The sequence below is a fragment of the Protopterus annectens genome, chromosome 9.part0 (genome assembly GCF_019279795.1).
Source record: "Protopterus annectens isolate FY-2018-M chromosome 9.part0, PAN1.0, whole genome shotgun sequence".
NCBI lineage: Eukaryota > Metazoa > Chordata > Ceratodontiformes > Protopteridae > Protopterus > Protopterus annectens.
Genome location: NC_056743.1, coordinates 266652167 through 266672913, shown reverse-complemented (window position 1 = coordinate 266672913; position 20747 = coordinate 266652167). Strand labels below are relative to the sequence as shown.

General features: G+C 40.0%; 1 protein-coding gene across 1 annotated transcript in view; it reads right to left on the bottom strand.

The window, feature by feature from the left end:
* Window positions 1-20747, bottom strand: part of SPTY2D1 (SPT2 chromatin protein domain containing 1) — a 700855-nt gene that overhangs the window by 347276 nt on the left and 332832 nt on the right. The window contains exon 3 of the mRNA XM_044082851.1: window positions 2300-4111. Within this exon, the coding sequence (XP_043938786.1) occupies window positions 2300-4111 (1812 nt within the window). The remainder of the gene's footprint in view (window positions 1-2299; window positions 4112-20747) is intronic.

The window sequence follows — 20747 nt, the reverse complement described above, 5'->3', positions numbered from 1 at the left end:
CATGTGTTGGAATTTGTTGGGAGGAGGAGAGGGTTGTCTGTGTACATGAGGCAGTTGAAACATTGCCTCAAGATTCCCAGATTCACCAGCTGGACCGGAGAGGAAATTGACAACTGACCTCTGGACATGCTAGAATAGTATTGGGAATTCCTTTATAATTGAAAAAGGGGCCAATGGGGAACAAGGTACTCAAGGGGAGTTTGTGAGGGTGTAGTGCTTTTAATTTTTTAGTGCTGACTTATATAATTGCTTTAGTGAGCAAGTGCCAGGCTTTAGAGTAGGAATGAGGTGTTTATTATGAGAACTAGATCAGTTCTAAGGGAAAAAGTGAAGAGCAGACTTTGTGGAGCCGAGAATGGTTTAAACCCAATTAAGCGGAGCTGCCCGATACTGCGCTATGCGCAAAATCGCGCCAAAGTGGGTTTTATACAGGGGGACAGTTACAAAACTGCAAGGTACAAGAAGATGACTGCTCAAAAGGTGCCAGAGTCAGTTTCTCAAGAACAAAATTAAGGTCCTAAAGGAGGAATGTTTCTTCTTGGAGGCCCAACATGAAGGATACCTATCAAAATGGTTTAACCTCAAATCTAGAGGGAGGAGATTAACCTAATAGCAGACAAGCAGAAATGGCTGACTGATGAGTTTTAACAGACAAGTATGCCAGGCCAGAACTGAGCAACTCAAACAAATAAGAAAGAACTGCAGGAATACCCACCAAAAGAGGGTCCTGTTCATTTTTGTGACAGCAGACAGAATATTTCTTCTATTTACCAACAAAAGATTTTCTAGTAGTAGGTTTTATGGCATCCTGCAAAACCTGAAGCACGTCTTCAAAAATCAAGTGTCGGAAAGGAATTAAAACCCTATCACCCAGACAGTCAACTGCTGGCAGAGAATATTAAGGTAAAAAAAGATTCATCTGATTAGGTAACTTGTGGTGATTGCCCCTGGCTGGGTAAAAAAAAATCCTGAGAGGACCCAGAATCCAGACAGAATGCAGTCTGAAGAGCCAAGAGCAGAGCTCTCATCTTCCTAATGTTGACATGGTCTTTTACCTGTTGTGGAGACCAGACTCCCTGGACCATGACATTGCTGCTGGAAGGCCCCAAAACCCAAGGATTACCGACAGATGCTTCAAACCTGGGTGGGGGAAATCACCTGAAAAGGAATGCCTGGATTCAGAGAAATCTTGTGAATCCACCATATTAACTCATGCCAAAGTCAAAGCAAGAAAGGGATGGGAACATTCACAGGATGACAACTCTGCTACCAAATTGTTCTGAGGTACCACTGCAACTTCCACATGTGGTGCCTGGCCAAAGGAACCATCAAAATGACAGAGGTCACAAACTCGGGGCTTGAATAAAATCTCTTGAAGATATTACTTGTAAAGAAGAGACTGAAAAAAGTGGTCAGAGAAAGGACCTTGGGAAGAGGAAGAAAAAACGCCATTAAAAGGGTCTGGATCCTACATCCCAAGAAAATTTGGTCCTGTGAAGGAGTTGGGATAGATTTTGAAAAATGGAAGGAAGAGTCCCCAATGGGCTACTTATCTGCTTTTGGTTCAGCAGCTGAAAACATGATTAAAAACTAACAGAATAATAAAAAAAAAGTTCAGATTGGTAGCAAAGAAGTTTTGAGAATTTGGAGCTTATACATAACACTTATGTACCTTATGCATCAGATTAGGACATGGCACTTTGAAGGGCCTAAGGCTTTGGTATGTTGACCAAAAGTATAGCTACCCTCAGTGGGATAGCCCTTTTATAAGGAATACTGCAACAGTGATAAGGAAGGAAATAATTTGGCATAACAGCTAACATCACTTCTTGCTCTGATTATACAATGCAGATTTTCTGTTAAAAGTTGAAGGCAATCAGCCTTCTCCTTCCTCAGGCTAAGTTTTCAATGCAACATGACTGTTCTGTTGCAGAATGAAGCTTTTTTCATTCATGTTTAGAGGTAAATAAAGCTAAGGTGTTAACAGTTACTTGTTAGAAAAGAAAAAACATTACCATTTTTCATATTCATGCATTGTACATTATGCCACTGTCTTAAATAATAACTTAATAAAGATGATTTTAAAAAGTTAGTACAACCTGGAGTGAAAAACTGCTAGAATTCTGCTTTTCTCCATCCCAAAGATAAATGACCAACAATTACAGCACATGGAATACCCATTCCAATTTAAATAATTACATTTAATCATTAAGAAGCTTATTTAATTAACAAATGATGAAAGTTTTATTAAGCCCATAAAAGACAACATTCTCTAACAGACCGCTATAAAATATATTACCTGGAGGACGCATCATGGGTCTATGTCCTGCGGGTGGTGCTCTCATACCAGACATAGATCCACTGTTCGGTTTAGCTACAAAGTTCTTTGAGGAAATGGTTTCTGAAACAACAGTACATTTAGGCTTAGAGGTCAGATTGTTTGGTCGACCAGGTCCTGATGTAACAGTACTTCCCGGACGAGCAGGGGCACCAGTTTTTGGATGGCCAGAAGCAGAGCTTCCAGGTTTTAATTTGCTGTGGTTTAAATGCTGGCCAGGTCCTGATTTTGCAGTACTTTCTGGTCTTATGGAAGTATTACTTCCTGGTCGAATAGGAAAAGGGTTTCCTGATTTTAACTTGGCATTATTGTCAGATCGTGCAGGTGCTGACATAACAGTATTTCCTGAACGTGGAGGAGCACTACCTCCTTGACGTCCAGGAAGACTGCTGTCGGATTTTGATTTGGTATGGCTTTCAGGGCGAACAGGCCCACTCCCTTGCATTGAGTGAGCACTGTGCCCAGAATGTCCAGAGACCATTTTAGCTGGCTTTTGTTGTCCATGACCAGACCTAATGGAAGAGTCCGATTTTGTGACGGCACCGATTCCAGATTTTGACTTTGTTGTATTTTCATGATGGTCATGCCCCAAAGCATTACTTCCTGGTCGCACTGGAATATTTTTTTCAGACCTAGGGTGAAGACTTCCTCCAGATTTTGAAAAGTTAACTGAATTTGCAACTCCAGATTTTGAAACATGTCCACTAGGACCAGTACGATGCAGAGAAGAACTTGCTCCACTTCCTGATGAAGATCCAGTGTTGGTCTTTGAAAATGGTGAAGATGACACCGTTTTTCTTTGATTAATGTCTTTAGTAGCAACAGCTTTTTGTATTCCACTGGAAACTGCTACCTTGGACCTTGCTGGTACAGGGCTTGCTTCTGATTTTTTCCCTACTTCATTAATTCGGACTTTTTCTATTTGAGATTTTTCACTCTTTGCATTTAACGAATGCTTTACAGATCCACCCTGTTCTACTTTTGTCTTAAAACTTTCACTACTTTTGATTGAAGGTGATCCTGAAGGCTTTTGTGTTGTAGGCAAATGTTTTGATTTTTTGTCACTTACACTGGAGGACGAAGAGTTTGTTTTTGCCGAGGTCTGTTTTTCCTCAGAGTTTCTAACTGGTTTTACATGTTTTGACTCCTTCACTGAATTACTGTTTTTTAAATGACTAGTATCCTTCTCCAATTTCTTTCTTCTCTCCAAGTACTCCAGTTCTCTTAACTCCTCTGCTGTTCTTGGTCTATCTTCAGCCCTTTTTACTGTCTTTAGCTCTACTGGTTCAAATTGTTTTTTTTCTGCAAGTTTGAGAAGATCCATGAAGTTCATAGGTTTAGATTGTGGTGTTTTTTTAAGAGCAGGTTTTTCAGGCTCTCTGACTGGCTCTGGTTCTGGTTCTGACTCTGAATCAGATTCTGATTCTGGTTCAGGCTCAGATGCTGGTTCCGAGATACTTTCTTCTTGCTCTTCCTGCTCTTTATCTTCTTGCTCTTCCTGCTCTTCCTCTTCCTCAGAATCAATCTGGTAATTGTTATAACCTTCCTCATCTGTCACTTGGCTTTCTCTCTCCATTCTCATCCTCCTCCTTTCTTCCTCCATTTCTGCCTTGGTTCTCCTCTTTCTTTTTGGGGGGTTTTCCTCAATGGGAATGCCATTGTAACCTTGAAAGTTATCTTTTGTACGAGAAGCCATGGCTCTTGCTTTTTTGTCATGTTTTAGTTCAACACGCTTGGCTAGAAGCTCCTCCTTTTTTCTTTTTTCACCTAAAGCTGCAATAAAGTCACAGGAAAAAAAAATCAGTAAATTTTGAGAGCATTAGCAAGCTCAAAGTAAAAATACTTTATCCACAAATGCAGCAAATACCCGATGAAACTACATCAAGAAAAAAATGTTGACAATGTAATCAAAGAAAATGTGCAAATTTAAAAATGATCCAGAAGTATTTTTAATATAAATCCAAATCTGCATTTACATATTTATTTCAGGTACAACTTCACCGTCGGGCACTAGGGCAATGCAGCTTTCCACAACAGACAATATAAAAATAAACAGCTTGGTACAGTGAATTAACTAAAACTAGGTTCAATATACACTCCAGAACAGCCAAACCAAACAGCTACCTTTTAACCTACTATAATTCTTAATTTAGTCCTTAGTCATACACTTTTTAAACTAGTGCAGTCTAAACATTTCTCCCACAATACCTCCCGCAATAATATAATTATCTTTGCTTTATTTACCTGTCCCTTTCAGCTTTCCTTTATTACTCAATCTGTGCATCTCTGCCATTAATTTTTTTCTGCTTCATTCATTCACCACGCCCTTGTACTTAGTTCACCTCTTCAGTGTGTAAATACCTGCACTGGATTATTCCTTTATTTATTATGTTTTTGCTGTGGCTCATCAATTCTAATACTGTATATATTATCATTTAGCACATTTGTTATGCTCCATTGCTGAGTACAGACTGTGCAACTGTGTTACTGCTGCTTGTGCCTTGTGGGCAGGCTGTGGCTGAAAATAGTCTTTGGGACCAGTTCAAAAAGTCAGTTAACAAATGTGCAAAACTGTAAACTGTAAAAGACAAAGCATGCCAAACAGTAATTCAGCAATTACAAAAAAAAAAATCTTGAAAATTATTACAGATGCATATCATTAAAAGGGAATTTCAGCTATCATAGCAGAACGTGGCACCCTGTGCTGAAACCATCACAAGAACTGGAAAGTGGAATCCTCACCATCTATCCCCAGTATTCTTAACCACAGTACCATTAACACACACACACATGATTCTCTAGGCATAGCCATCAAATGAGGATACTGTTTGAACACTGCACTATGTAAAAGGCCTTTTAAATGGGAAGTGGACAAATGCTCCATTGCTTTACGCTGTATGGTGTCTCAGTGGCAGTGCCAAAGTAGTCATGCCATAACCCTGAAACATGCATTAGTTTTCTAGTTAAATATAGTACAGTTGTGTACCTACCATAAATGTAGATGTTCGACTGTATTCACTGTTGCAGTCATTACACTTGGGTTATCCTGCTGGCAGGCTACCCGCAGTCAGCCAGAATTCCAAAAGTCTAGGTCCGGTGTCATTTGCTGTCGCCTCTTCCCTGACGTCAGTGCGCCAGGGTATAAAAGATGCAGCCGACGCCATTTTCTTCAGTTTTTCTTGCCCCAGATGTCAGGTGCCCCCAAACAGGAAGACTGAAAAAAATATGCCAAAAGCATGCATGTACTAAAAGAAACACTTCCTTCATCTACAAGCAAATATACCACATAGGTTGTAGAAAGTTGAGAAGTACAGAAAAGTCTTAGCAAAGAAAAGGGGGATGGTGGGTGGGTAACCTGAACTGCAACAGTGAATACACTCTAACATCTACATTTATGGTAGGTACACAACTGTACTATGTTCATCGTGTTTCACTGTTGCAGTCATTACACTTGGGTTGAATCCCAAAGCTGAGGTTGGGTGGCTGGGCCTAAATAGGATTAGGAGAGGCTACCAGGCCCTGCAGATCTGCAGTGGCAAAGCCTACTCTGGATTTAGAGTAGAGAGGTAAGTGGTAGTGCTTGGTGAAAGTGTGCACTGAACTCCAGGTTGCAGCTTCTAAAATGCCTTTGGTTGGTACTCCTTTGAGGAAGGCTGCTGAAGTGACTGCTGCTCTGGTAGAATGTGGCCTAATGCCCTTAGGCACGGATTTGCCATGTTGTGAATAGCAGAAGCGAATGCAGTGTCCTATCCATTTTGAAAGAGTCTGCTTTGAGATAGGCTTTCCTTATGATCCTGCAGCATAAGCTACAAACAGTTGCTCAGTTTTTCTGAAAGCTTTTGTTTTGTCCAAGTAGAATCGTAGCTGTCTGTGTATGTCCAAAGCGTGCAGAAGTCTCTCCCCCTTTGTTCTGGGGATTTGGATGGAATGTTGGCAGATGAATGGTTTGGTTAAGAGCCACACTGGATACCACCTTTGGCATAAATGTTAGGTTTGTCCTTAGAGAGACCCTGTCCTGATGAAAAATGATGAAAGGTTCCACTGCCATTAATGCCTGTAACTCTGAGACTCTTCTTGTTGAAGTTATTGCTAGGAGCAGAGCAGTTTTCCATGATAAGAATTTTATATCAGCTGTATTGGCTAGCTCAAAAGGAGGTAGTGTGAGCTTTTCTAAAACAACATTGAGGTCCCAAGTAGGTATCGGTGCTTTCCTTGGGGTTCTATGTTTTTTGCCCCTCTGAGGTACTGTTTTAGTAGTGGATGAGAGAAAATAGGAGGTTCCGTATTGTAATGAGCTGAAATGGCCGGGGCATGGATCTTAATTGATGAGAAGGATAGGCCTTTGTCCAGCATCTCAGTTAGGTATTGTAAAATCTGAGGTGTATTTGGAACAAGTGGTTCGAGTCCTTGTGCCTGGTTCCAAGCACAGAATCTCTTCCATTTTTCTGCATAAGAGTTCCTAGTGCTGGGCCTCCTGGCTTCTAAAATGACATCCGTAACAGCTTTAGAGAGAGGTGTGGTCTGAGTGGCTATATTATCTGCTATGCAGCCAGACTTAAGGTTCTGAGTTGACTGTGCAGAATCTGATTGTTTTGTTGAGTCAGAAGATGAGGAATTTGAGGTAAAGGCCAGGTTGGGCCTTGAGACAAGCTCTTTAGGATTGGGTACCAGTGCTGGCGTGGCCAGTCTGCGGCAATCAGGATCATTTTTGGCTTCTCTTGTCTGACTTTTAGGAGCACCTTGGGAAGCAGAGGCAGTGGAGGAAATGCATAAACTGTCAGGGTTTTCCAGCTGAATGATAGAGCATCCACTTTTAAGTTCTTGTGCAGAATCTCTGTAGTTGGCAGTTGTGAGGGGAGGCAAAAAGATCTATGTCTGGGCATCCCCATTTCCTTGTTATCATGCTGAAGACCTGTGGATTTAGTTTCCATTTGTGAGGATCCATGAAATTTCTGCTTAGTTCGTCTGCCAGTGCATTTTTCGTTCCTGGCAGGAATTGTGCCTGCAGATGTACTTGATAGGTCAGTGCTGTGTTCCACAAAGTCATGGCTTGCCTGCAGAGGGGGTAGGAATGTGTGCCCCCTTGCTTATGTACCACATAACTGTGGTATTGTCCGTCTTTAGTAATAGTTGTCCTGGATGTAGTAGATCCTTGAAGGCTGTCAGGGCATTCTGTACAGCTAGCATTTCTTTTTGATTGATGTGAAGATGCATTTGTTCCTTGGGCCACGTGCCCTGAATACATTTTCCTGCCATGTGTGCCCCCCAGGCATAATCCGATGCATCTGTTGTTATTGTCTGCCTGGCTGTGGGTAAGGTGAAAGGCTGTTACTTGTTGTGGTGACAGGCCAGTGACCACCATCAAAACTCCTGTTGCAGGCACGGAATTAGAGTTATTATTGTTTCCAGGCTGTGGCAATGTTGAATCCAAACACTTTTTAGATACCATTGTAGTTTCCTCATATGCAGTCTTGCATATGGAATTAGTAGAATGCAGGATGCCATGAAGCCCAGGGCCTGCAGATTTTTTCTTGCAGGGAGCTGGGTCTTTGTTGCAATCATTTGAAAATAATGAGTCAGTTGCCTTTGCTTGTCTGGCGTGAGATAAGCCATCTGGCAGTTGTATTTAAGCTTGCACCCAGGAATATTATCTCTTGCAAGGGCACTAGTTTTGATTTCTTTTCATTTACTGTGTACCCTAGGCAAATCAGTAATCTTTTTACAAACGCCAGATGCTTTAGTAGAATGTCCTTGCCCTCTGCTTGAATAAGGCAGTCGTCCAAGTAGGGATATATTTGAATTCCTTTTTGTCTGCAAAATGCAATTACTGCTGCCAGGCATTTTGTGAAGACCCTGGGTGCAGTAGATAAGCCAAAGGGCAGTGCAGAGAATTGGTAATGCATTGAGCCAGCTATGAATCTGAGGTATCTTCTGCAAGATTGTCTGATTGGGACATGCAGGTATGCCTCCTTGAGGTCCAAGGTAACCAGCCAAGCCTTCTTGCCCAGCATGGGTAGAAGCTGCTGCAGTGTTCACATTTTGCATTTTGGAACATCCAGGAAAGTATTTGGGATTGACAGGTCCAGTATTGGTCTCCAGGCTTTGTCCTTTCTGGGTACCAGGAAAGGCTTTGTCCTTTCTGGGTACCAGGAAAAGTCTTGAGTAAAATCCTTGTCCCTGTTCTTGCTGTGGTACTCTTTGAATAGCTCTCATGTCCATGAGAGCAGAAATTTGTTTTTGTGCCTCTGCCCATTGGTTTTGTGGCAGGTCCGGCATACCTTTTGATTTTGGAAGGGTGTGAAAGTGGAACCTGTAACCCTGAGAAACAATATTCAGTACCCATTTGTCCTGGGTGATTATGTGCCAATTTTGTGAGGAAAGTGCTAGCTTTCCCCCTAAGGGTGCTACTAAAAGGCAAGTGCTTGGCATTTGTAGAGGGATGTCATTGGAACTGTTTCCTATAAGGTTGTGATTTGTCTTCTCCTCCTTTGGGGGCTGAAACACCCCATTGTTTAGGCCTGTAGGAGCCTTGGGGCCGAGATCTGCCTCTTGGGCGTCTGTGTCTGCCTCTTTGTGGCCTGTCTGACACCGGAAATTACCAATTTTTTGAAGGCCAGTTTCTGCTAAACCTAGGTGGTTGAACCTGTAAGAAATCATTTACTGTCTGTATTGATTTTGCTTATCCTCCATTTTATTTAACACCTCTTCTGCCTTAACACCAAACAAAGTATCATGCTGTAGTGGAGCATCCAATAATTTTACTTTAACAAGTTCAGGTAAACTTTGTTCTTTCAACCAAGCATGCCTTCGAAAGAGCCTGTAACTGTGGCTCTACAAGAAGCCTCTAATGAATCAAAACCACATTGCAGAGTATGCTTTCCCACTTGTTCAGATGCATGCAATAAATCCTGCATTTCCTTATTGTCAGGACTTTGAGTTTGTAAGCATTTTCTGTTTTAACAAAGACATGAGGTACTGTTGATATTTAAGCATGTGAAACGGGCAGTTTAAAGCCTTACAGCTAAAGTAGCAGAAGTGTAAACTTTTTTCCCCCATCTATCCAGAGCTCTAGAATCCCTATCAGAGGGGACAGGTTTTTTTTTGCAGTGGAAGCCTTAACCTTTTTGGGACCCTGAGAAATTATTTCTGTGTCAGCAGCAGGGTTTTTATAAAGAAATTTATGAGAGTCTGGGACCCTGTAGTACCTGTCTGGCTTGACTGGTGCAGGGGGTAAAGAATCAGGAGACAGACTGGATTCAGATAAAACATCATCAACAATATCAAGCACAGGGAGGATAGCCAGGGGCCTGTGATGAGGCAATAAAAGAAAGTCCCTGAGCCTTTTCTTGGATTCTGAATAATCCCGGCTCTCCCAATGGAAATGCTCCCTCATGGTGTGCAAGGTTTCCCCAAAAGAATAATCCTCAGGCGGAGAGGCTGAAGGTATAGATTCTTCTGCATCAGAGTCCTCATAGGGAGGAAGAGAATATCCCTGATCTGAAGAGGAATCGGAGGAAATAGAAACCTGGCCAGAGGAGTCACAGTCTGTGTCTTGCCTAGGCCTTTTATCAGGAGGGGATGGGAACCCCTGATCAAAGTAATTAGGTCCTCGGCCATTTTAAGCATGGTTTCTTTGGCATGGGTGACTGTCCAGGAGAATGCTGTACTTGTTTCCTTGTCTTTAATGGTGTTTTTGACTTTGCCTTGGCTGCTGTAGTGGACTTAATAGTAAGCTGCGAAGGTCTGAAAACACCCTCAGAAGCCGATGCTTGCTCAGTGGCTCTGGACCCATCTGAGGGAATAGTTTCCGCAGGCCCAATACCTTGAATTTCCAGAGGCCTAGGTGTCTCCACCTGGGAGTCAGATACGGACTGTGGCTCTGAGGTAGCGGTGTGTCAGGGGCTGCGAAAGCGCCTCACTGAGAACCGGCGAACCAGCGACTGGCCTAGAAGAGGCTTCATCGTCGGTTTTGGACCTTGGATGCCTGTTCTTTTCCTTGTCTTTGCATTTTTTATGAATTCTGGTCGTCGGTTGTTCAGACGGCATTATGTAGTTAAACCTTCGGCCAAAGTAATGTAAAGCAAAATCAAACTGACGCTTAATAGTGCGTTTGTTGACTCTAGCACAAAACCGATAACTAGTAACGTCGTGGTTAGGGCCTAGGCAAGGAATACTGTAAGAGTGAAAGTCCTTAGGAGGTATTTGCTTCCCACAAGAAATACAACTAACTTTTACTGACATCGGTCTGGAGCAAGAAAAAGTTTCCCCAACGGGGTACTAAGCTTTATTGAAGACTTTGGTTTTGAAATTCAATTTCGAAAATCTCAGGAGTCGGCCGACCAGCACTTGCGAACTGCTTTTGCTTTGGGCAACGCACGGCAAGAAAGACTGAAGAAAATGGCGTCGGCTGCATCTTTTATACCTCTGGCGCAGGATAACCCAAGTGTAATGACTGCAACAGTGAAACACGATGAACATCATACTCATTACTTGCAAAAGTGCCGTAGGCAGATGCTTCACAACACTCTACTTGGGACTTGCATATATTTTTTAAACTGCCTCTGGGTATTGAGTGTGAAATGGCAAATGTGATACAATATCCAGATGATGCCACAATTTACACCACTGCAATTTACACCCAACAGGAAATGCAGAATGACTTTTCTGTACTACTTATAGGGTTACAGGATACTGGAACAGTACTAGCCTTTAAAACAAAAGCAACATTGTTTGGACAAAATGCATCTGCACAGGAAATCAGAATTTTTAGAAATCACAGCCAACAGTGGACTGAAAACTTGATACAGCTGAACCTACTACCCCTAGGTTACAAACAGACAAATATATGATCTTTAAGGCACACCCATGACAGATGCTGCACAATGCATACAAGCAGCTGGGTAAGGCTTACAACACATAACTCAAAGCTAAAACAAAAGATTATACAAGCTGGCCTGTTACTTACACTCTTACAAGAACTGCTCTGATTCTTTCAGCTTTTCCAGGTTAGGGGTCGCCACAGTGGATCTCTGGTCCGCTTATGACTGGCAGTGGATTTTTACAGTGTCGAGTTGCCAGCCTGGTGCCCAACCTTCAGAGAAGGCACACACTCATCCACTCATCTATCTGGATGTCTTTTAAGATTCCGTCTCTCGCGGGGAGGACATGCAGACGCCACACTGAAGGCACTCCAGCTGAGAATCGAACCTGAGAGCCTCTTGCTGTGAGGAGACAACGCTAACCTCTGCACCACCGTGGCCCTACATGAACTGTTCTGATTAAACTACAAAATGACCTACTGAATATGCTCACAACTCATAATGCCAAAATAGGCAGCGCAGCTTAAACTGCACAACATTAGCAGGAGAACATTAAAAATGCGTACTCTGTTCACTGTTTTGTTATATGGTATTTAACGTGCAACACGCACATATCACTGCCCTGTAATTAAATCTACAGTAGTATCGCAGGTGTGATACAAACTAGCTAACCTACATAAACACTATCTTAAACCTAGAACCCATATCAATCACATAAAATTACATAGGTATCACTTACTTTAGACAGTATCTGACCATCAGAAACAGACATCTACAAAATTGTACACCAAGTTGACAGCAACTGTTTATATGTTAAAAGATGTTCAGGCTGGGTAATTCTTCTCTTCTGCTCAGCAACAAGTTCATGGTGGCCTTTCCTTTTCTTTTAGTGCAGAAACAGTAATGCAGGCTGTTAGCATATATTTTTAGGGGGAAAAACCCCATAGTATTATTGCCTAACACAAGACAAAATGAAAGGGACAGCATTAGAATATAGTTTGTCAACTACGTAAATTGACTACATCCATTATTCGTATTATCACTTATCTTCCATGGTTCCTTCTGCCAATGCAGGTAAGTCTTCTACACAAAACTTATCTGCAACATAAACACAGACACAAAAGCACCAGAAAAAAGACAGAAAAAGAGATTCATCTAACTTCAGTTCACAGCATTACAAAGGTCAGTGGGCTTACGTTTGTGACATTACTCCTTGCTTTTTTTGTAAGGGACCTATAAAGGTGCTAAGTCAGGATGAATCTATGGTTTACCAGACACTGACTGCATTCATAACTAGATGGCTGATAATCACCTGAAGCTGAATACCTCCATGACTGCGGCCAAGGTCATTCATGCAAACACTCAAAATGCATCTACTTCAGTTTTGTCCTCTGATATCAAATATACCATACTAGAAACGATCAAATATAAAATCAAACTTTTGAATGCCTAAGTAACTATGACATCCCATCTATGAGACAGCAAGGTTTCGGTCCAAAATACATCACCACATCTCTGACCAAGCAAATCTACTCGGATATGGAAGATGGAAATCTGGCAAAATTTCTGTTGATCTAAAAATGCAACTTTGGTTGCACTGATGGCAGTCTCTTCAACAAAGTCAAAACTTGCAGATTCTCAGATAAAGATTACACCTGGGTCTCCAATTTCCTTCTTGACAGCCAATTTTCTATCTCCTCCAACTTGCACTACACTCTTTATAAGGTGACCAACTCTGGTGTTCCCAAAGTCTTTGTACTTCAGTTTGTGGCCCTCAGCTACTGTCACTGTTTATCAAAGACCTGCCCTGGGGAACTTTTATGATCTTAACTGCACATTTTATGCTGAAGACTGTCATCACCAGGCAGCCTTCTCACTTTCTGAAATAAACCACTCACTCACTTCAAAATTACTTTAGCCTTCTTTGAAGCTGGTTGCTTTCAAACAATCTAACATACCAAAAATCATTTTGCACTTTTGTACCAAGAAAAGACTAGCACAGACTTCTGCCCTGTATGTATTTGGCCTACTGGGGCATCCCTTCCAGTATTCACAAGCAAGATACTTCAGATTATCCTTCAATCCCATCCTAACCCTTCTCCTACCTATAAAAGATAAAGCACACAAGTCCTAAACCCACAGAAGTCCTAAACCCACACACACACAAACACACACAAAAACGCACGAAAAAAAAATCTTTCCACAACCTACTACCACCTGTTGTGACCCAATTCCATTAAAAGAAGACAGCCACCTGAAAACTTCAAAATATTACTGAAGCAATACCACAAAATCACCTCAGTGAACATGCTTCAACATCCCAGAATAACTGGCAGTTCTCTTCACACTTTCTCCACCATGCCACCAATACTCAACCTGCCCTTGCTATCCCTCATTAACATTACTTATACACCTTGCCTCTCCTAATTTCTTAATTCTATGAGGCACTTAACCAAGCAACTGATATGATGCTAAGTTTGCTGAGTTAATATTGCATGAATCTAGAAAAGCTGCTTACTCCGTAAATATTGATGTCACTTAATCTGCACAACAAGATGGCTACAAACTAATTAACAGTTCAATTTGAGCTCTCCCAGTGTGATGAAACAGATCAATAAGAGCTACTGATATTGTCAGCTTGAGTAAAATTCTGTTACTGGCTAGTAGGTACAATAACTGGGTGCCTACAAAGAAGAAATGTAGAGAACTTGAAAGAGAAATAACAGAAAAGGTGAAGAGAACACTGGCAAGGAAGAATCCTGAAGCTGTTCAACAAAAAGTAGTTCAAGCTTCAGCTTTGGTACAAGAGATAATTTAGAGGAAAAAACAAGTAAGATATACTCAGAGATGATTAAAATAAATGAAACACTGGGGCATACCAACTCAAATAACAAAATGCTAAAAAATAGAAGCTTTTAACTAGCAATTCAGATGAACTGACAAAACTGCAAAAATTAGAGGCTGAAATGCTATGTACGAGACTTTTCAGGAAGAGCTGTTTCAAATCACTGGAGTCTTAAAAGACAGAGTACATGGAGAAAACCTGATATTTTCTGATGTACCAGAGAAACTGGAAAGAACAGACTGTTGTAATTGTATGAAAGCACAAATAAGCAACTTAACAGTAATTCCTCAGCAGGATTTGTTAACTGAAAGGACACACACAGAGTGTATGTTCCAAACCTGGCCATGAGAAAGCAGCATAGACAAGTACTAGTAAAGATGCAATAATACTAGCAGAAGAGTTGATCCTGACAAAATTGTGGCAGAAGGGAAAAGTATTAAAATTTTGAGACAGAGCAGTCTTTGTGGAAAAGGATTATTACCAGGCAGGAAAGAAGCAAATCAATCCAGCAATCAAGGAACGGCAAGAGGTAGGCATGAAAGTCAAGCTGCTGTATCTAGCTCTCCTCAGAATATGGTTTCATAAAAGATCAAAGTCTTTTTTGATGCAGAACAGGTTCAGGATGAAATGAAGTTTATCCAACAATAAGTGAACCAGCAAACAGATGGGAAGTCTGCATTTCCTTCTTCTGACAAAGCTCATACAGACTTTACCAGCGACACCTTTTCCAATGTTCCAAAGAAAAATGATTGACCGAAAAAAAGCACAGGAGTTGACTAGAAAAATTAGTAATACCTTGGATTTGAACGAGAGTGCGTTGGGCGATACATATGGACTGGAAAAAGATCAGCAATGCTAAAATGAGTGAATAAAATGGGAGACTATAATGCACCAATTACATTTGTGAAATATGGCTTCGCAAGAAAAAGTGGCGGAGAAAGTCTGGACTTTTGACTTTGTTAAACTTGTGGGTGGACTGCAAAGCATATACCTCACTTTAGGTAATTAATGATTTGGCAATAAAAAAGTAACAGTGAGCAAAACAATTTTTGCTCTCTAAGAAACATTTCATGACAAACTGCATGCTGCATGCAGTAAAGCAGTTTTGTGTAGTATGTAGTCAGGGGCATTTTAAATGTGAGGGGAGTCTCTTCAGTCACTGTTGTATGTATTAAAGATATTAAACAAGTATCTGTTTTTAGTTGCAAGAACTATATGCTTTACCTTTAACAAGATAAAAAAGTCTGGATAAGAGCAAGTTTAATGTTAATATGATGTGATCTTGGGCTGCTGAGGTGGGGATGGGGGTGTAAAAGTGCATCAGTTATACTATATGCAGGATTTAAGATATTTTCTCTCATTTTTACAAAGGTGAATGTCTAGATTAATATCCTTAAGCTATAGAGAAGTGTTTTTGTAAACAATTAGCCTTGAAAAATAAGACAAAATGATGAAAGCCATGAAAAATTTTTTTTAATATATGCAAAAATATTAGATTTTTTTTCCTATTAACAAATGTTCACTGGGAGTCAAAAAGTCTGTGACTGAATGCAACTGCACATTCTGTTCCGATAGAAATTTGCAAATATTCATTGTTGACTACTTTACATGGAGATGAGCTGTCTGCAGGTGTAAGCAATTAATCTTGAGAGAACTGAGCATTCTTTGCTGAGGAAAATGCAAAATTTAAAAGGTAAAATGGCTAGTAGGTCAATGAAAAAAAAGTCTAAAATTATGGGAAGTAATAGAAAGACAACAGCCCCTCTAGTAGCCTTAATTGTTTGTATCTTTCGGCTTTTCCTGATTAGGGGTCGCCACAGCGGAACTCCGGTCAGCTAATGATTGGTAGTGGATTTTTACATACCAGGTTACCAGCCCTGGCGCACAACCTTCAACGAAGGCACGCCCCATTCACATATGCCTCCATACAGAAGATGCTCTAGCTGAGAATCGAACGGGACAACATCTTGCTATGAGGCAACAGCACTACCGCAGCACCACCAGTAGCCTTAATACTTTAATGAATTTAACAGAACTGTACACAATTTAGTTTTATTTAAAGATAGCCGGTGCATTAAAGCAATCACATTTTTTTTCACACCTTGGAAGGGAACAGAGAAACTGACTGCTGTCTGTTCTTTTCATATAAGTGAGAACACAGGTTGTATGTAGTAAGTGCTTTAGCATGGGTAATCTTAACTTTAGGTTAGGTAATGCCTGTGGGTGGAGCTGTCAATTTAGGACAATTGTTCCTACCTGGAAGATTAAACTTCATTTTGTGATGAAAAGACTCCGACAACCCAAAACATCTCCAGAAACGTGTTTAATAAATCCCATTACAGATAAATCACCATAGTTAAGCGCTTTTGTCATTACGTTTGACTTCTTCAGAACTGTGAATGAACTCACTCAATTCCACGTTAAAATACATGAATGGAATCAGCTGGTAAAAACATACCCTTCACCAGAACCAATCATCAGAGAATAAAATTAAAGAGAAGCTGCATATTTACCCCAAAAGGAAATTGAATTATAACAACCTAAATGTCTAAATAAATAAAAAATAAAAATATAATGTAAAATAAATAAATTATATGCATGATGCTCTCAACCTTAATTCACCTGAAATAGAAATATGATCATTTCAGGCTCAGAGCACTCACAGCGTCAAGTCTAAATTGCCAAACCACCTCACGATTTAATAATCTATTACTCCAGTCTCAGGGTATACTCCGATTTGTATTTGCTCAGGAACTAAAAACTTAAATTTCTTAAAACCACTACAACTACTAGAGTGTCTAGCTAGGGCACTTTTACTATCCTTTTGCCTAATACTGTAATCATGCTTTGATATCCTCTTATTTAACAGATTCAGAGTCGTACCAACATAAAAAGCCGAACAAGCATCACATATGGCTAAATATATTGCTTGCTTAGAACTTCCGTTGACTTTACCACCTTTACACATAGAACCAAGCCTCCGAAGCCAAACCTTCTTGGGATTGATGCTATGTACTGACACTGTCTACAACAGCCACACTTAGTGGTGCTTGGTAATCCCAATTCCACTTTGTAAGACATTTCCAACAATTATTTAATATTCTTCTTATTTTTAAATATAAATGTTAGCCCATCACTAAAATATTTCTTGGTCTCCTCTTCCTGTTGTAACAGGAGTCAATTTTTCCTTAGAATGTCTTGAATGTCCCGAACATCTAAAGAAAAACAAATTATGTTGTTCTGGAAGCCTTTGTATGCATTTTGTTGTCTAATAACATTCATAACTCCACTGACTATAATGGGGGCATACATGTCCTTCCTGCCCCTCCAAATCACATTGTGCATTCCATTAAGAAGGGATACAGGATAGTCCCTTTCCAAAAACATACTTCCAAGTTGCCTAAAATGTTCCTAACATGTTCAGTCATCAGATGTCAACCTAGAAATATGAATCAGTTGACTTTTTACTATACCCTTCTTCTGGTAAAAAAGGTGGCAATTCAAAAAAGATAAAAATGTTGGCTTTCTGTAAATTTGTGTTGCCAATCAGCCCTCAGGTTGTTTTATTAATGCAATGTCCAAGAAATTAATATGTTCATAATTAATACAAATAGTAAACCTCAAATATGTAGTACTATTCTGCAATTCAAAAAAAATTCAAACATGTCTCTGGTACCTTTCCAGGTGATTAGTAAATTGCCTAAGTAACAGAAGTACCCAAAACAATCTAATACCTGGGAGTTTAAAAATACACTCCAAATCCCACTGCAAGAGCATGACATATGCAAACAATGGGGAACATGCTGCCCCCATAGCCACTCGTGACTGCTGTTTGAAGTGCTCCCCTTCGAACATCAAATAGTTATTATGAAGAATAATATCCATAAAATTCATCACCAGCCTCAAATCAATGTCAGACAATGCCCCATATTTCGACACTACTTCCTGAACCACTAACAACCTTTTTCCTGGGGAATAACTGTATAAAGACTACTAATGTCACAAGTAACAAAAAAGTATTCACAATCTAAATCCAAATTTCTCAGCTTGTTTAACAAGTCCCAAGAGTCATGTATAATATAACGAAATTGGTTAGTGACTTTAATTTGTAGTTTATAAACTTGGCCAGTGGGTCTTGTCACTGACCCACAGGCCGCTACTACAGGACGTAAAGGAGGGCCAGTCCTATTAGAGTGAATTTTGGGAATTCCAAAGATATTTGGAATAATCGGATGTTCCACTCTTATAAAAATCATACAATCCTTGGGAAATTATGTCATACAACAATTATTCATGTAAAGCCACTTTGATAGCCCTATAAAAAACACTGATTTCATTCAACGACAATGCTATATGGCTGATCATCGTGTAGTAATCTCAAAAGGTGACCAGCGTAATCCATCCAATCCATGATGACTAGGCCAACCCCCCTTATCGAGTTTCACACATCTGATGTTTTTATTGCCCATAATGGCAGTAAGAATAGTCTCCTCTTCTTTAGTCAAATTTAAAAACCTGTTATAACTTTTGCCAACCAGCAATGTACTAATCTCCTTTACACAAATTTTTTCATATAAACATATTGCTGGATGTAGAGGGGGGGATGGCAATACTTGACTTTTAAGACTGTTAGGACCAGGATAAATCCCAGGGAGTTTGTCAAGACTAACCAAAAATTCAACTTACGAGTAAATAACTTTAGATCAACAAGTGTTTCATCAATCCTGGCCCTATTGGCCGGTACAAAGTTTTATTCTTTCAGAAACAACTTGTAATGTTCAGGTCCAATAGTCAAGTCCATGAAATTGTAGATATGATCACCAACAAACATAGTAACCGACACCCTCGAACAAATCATTGTTCATCCCAAATCATCATTTAGTGTTCTCTAGTGTCTGTTGGAAAACCTATTCTGGTTCTTCCAAAAAGTATGTTTTCTCTTGGGGGGGGGGGGGGTCGATTCCAGAATTTGATGATTGTTAGTTGCTTTCTTATCAGTCACCACTAAGTGTGGGTGCTGTAGACAGTGTCAGTACATTAACATCAATCCCAATGAGGCTTGGTTTCATAGGTTCATAGATTAGTACTAGGCTAACTGCCCTTACAAGCCATTTTAAGCCTAGCCAATTAACCCTTATGGGACTCGAACCCTGCACCTTGTGTTTGTAAAGCAAACACCTTAACCATTAGGCCACCCGCCTAACCCTCAAAAGGTTTTGGAGGCTTGGTTCTGTGTGTAAAGGTGTTAAATTCAACTGTCATTCTGAGCAAGTGATTATATTTAGCAAGATGTGATGCTTGTTTGGCTTTTTATGTTGGTAAGATGCAGAACTCATTAAATAAGAAGATACATCAGCATGACCACAGTATTAGGCAAAAGGATTGTAAAAGTGCCCTGGTTAGACACTCTTAGCAGCTGCAGTGGCTTTAAGAAATGCAAGTTTTTAGTTCTCGAGCAAATACAAATATGAGTATACCCTGGAGACTGAAGTAATACATTATTACATCATGAGATGGTTTGGCAGCTTAGACGCTGTGAGTGCTCCAGGACTGAATGATAATTATTTCTATGTCAAGTGAAATAAAAAGTTGAGAGCAGCATGCATACAATTTATTCAGTTTAAGATGTATTTTTATTTCTTAATTTATTTAGACTTTTAGGTTGTTACGATTGAATTTCCTGTTAGGTTAAATATATAGTTTCTCTTTAATTTTATTCGATACAATGACTGGTTATTTTGAAGGGTGTGTTTTAACCAGCTGATTCCATTCATGTATTTTAGCGTGGAATTGAGGGAGTTCATTCACAGTTATTAAGAAGTCAAATGTAATGACTAAAGCATTTATCTGTGGTGATTTTACAGTCGTAGAAGTTTTGAATCTGTAATAAAATTTACTAAATGCGTTTCTGGAGACGTTTCAGGTTGTCTGACCCTTTTCTGTTGGATTATTTTATCTGGTTGTCTTCGGTCCAGTATTCGCCTCTTGTTTTGGTTTTCATTTTGTGATGACATGCATAGTTTTCTATATTTGTTCTATGTTAGTAGGAGATGAGGGTGTTTTGAAAATGTGTTTTTTTTTTGTATTTGAGGGTATTCATTAAAACAAATGGTCTTAAAAATGAGACCGGTTCAAATGAAGAAAACTGTATATAAAACGGGTCTATTTTATATATTCGAAAGCTTAAATGCTCGAATCACTAAAGATCGACTTTAGCGATCGAACATTTAAATATTTGAATATTTTAAAAAAATTAAAAAAAAAAAACTAATAAAAATAAATAAGCAGGGATGTAAGAAATGGGAAATTGTTAATTTCCGCACTGTAGCACACTGAAGTGCAATCTCTGAGTTGGTATATTTAAGTAGCAGGGGGTGTGGGGGGTGCAGGGGTGCTTGTCCCCCTGCTTACACCCTTTACTTTTTCCTTTTTTTTTTTGTAAATATTTATTTAATATATTCGAACATTTAATCTTTAGTGATTCGAAAGTACAGTTTTGTACCTACCATAAATGTATATGTTCGAGTGCTTATACAGCTGCAGTCATAACAGATGGATTCTCCTGCCGTCAGGTGGGTCCCGAGTCGGCCGAATTCCAAAGTCTAGGTCCGGCGTCGGTTGTCGTCGCTTCTTCCCTGACGTCAGTGTGACAGGGGTTTAAAGGAACCAGCCGACGTCATCTTCTTCAGTTTTTCTTGCCCCAGATGTCAGGTGCCCCCAGAAGGAAGGCAATACATAAATTTGT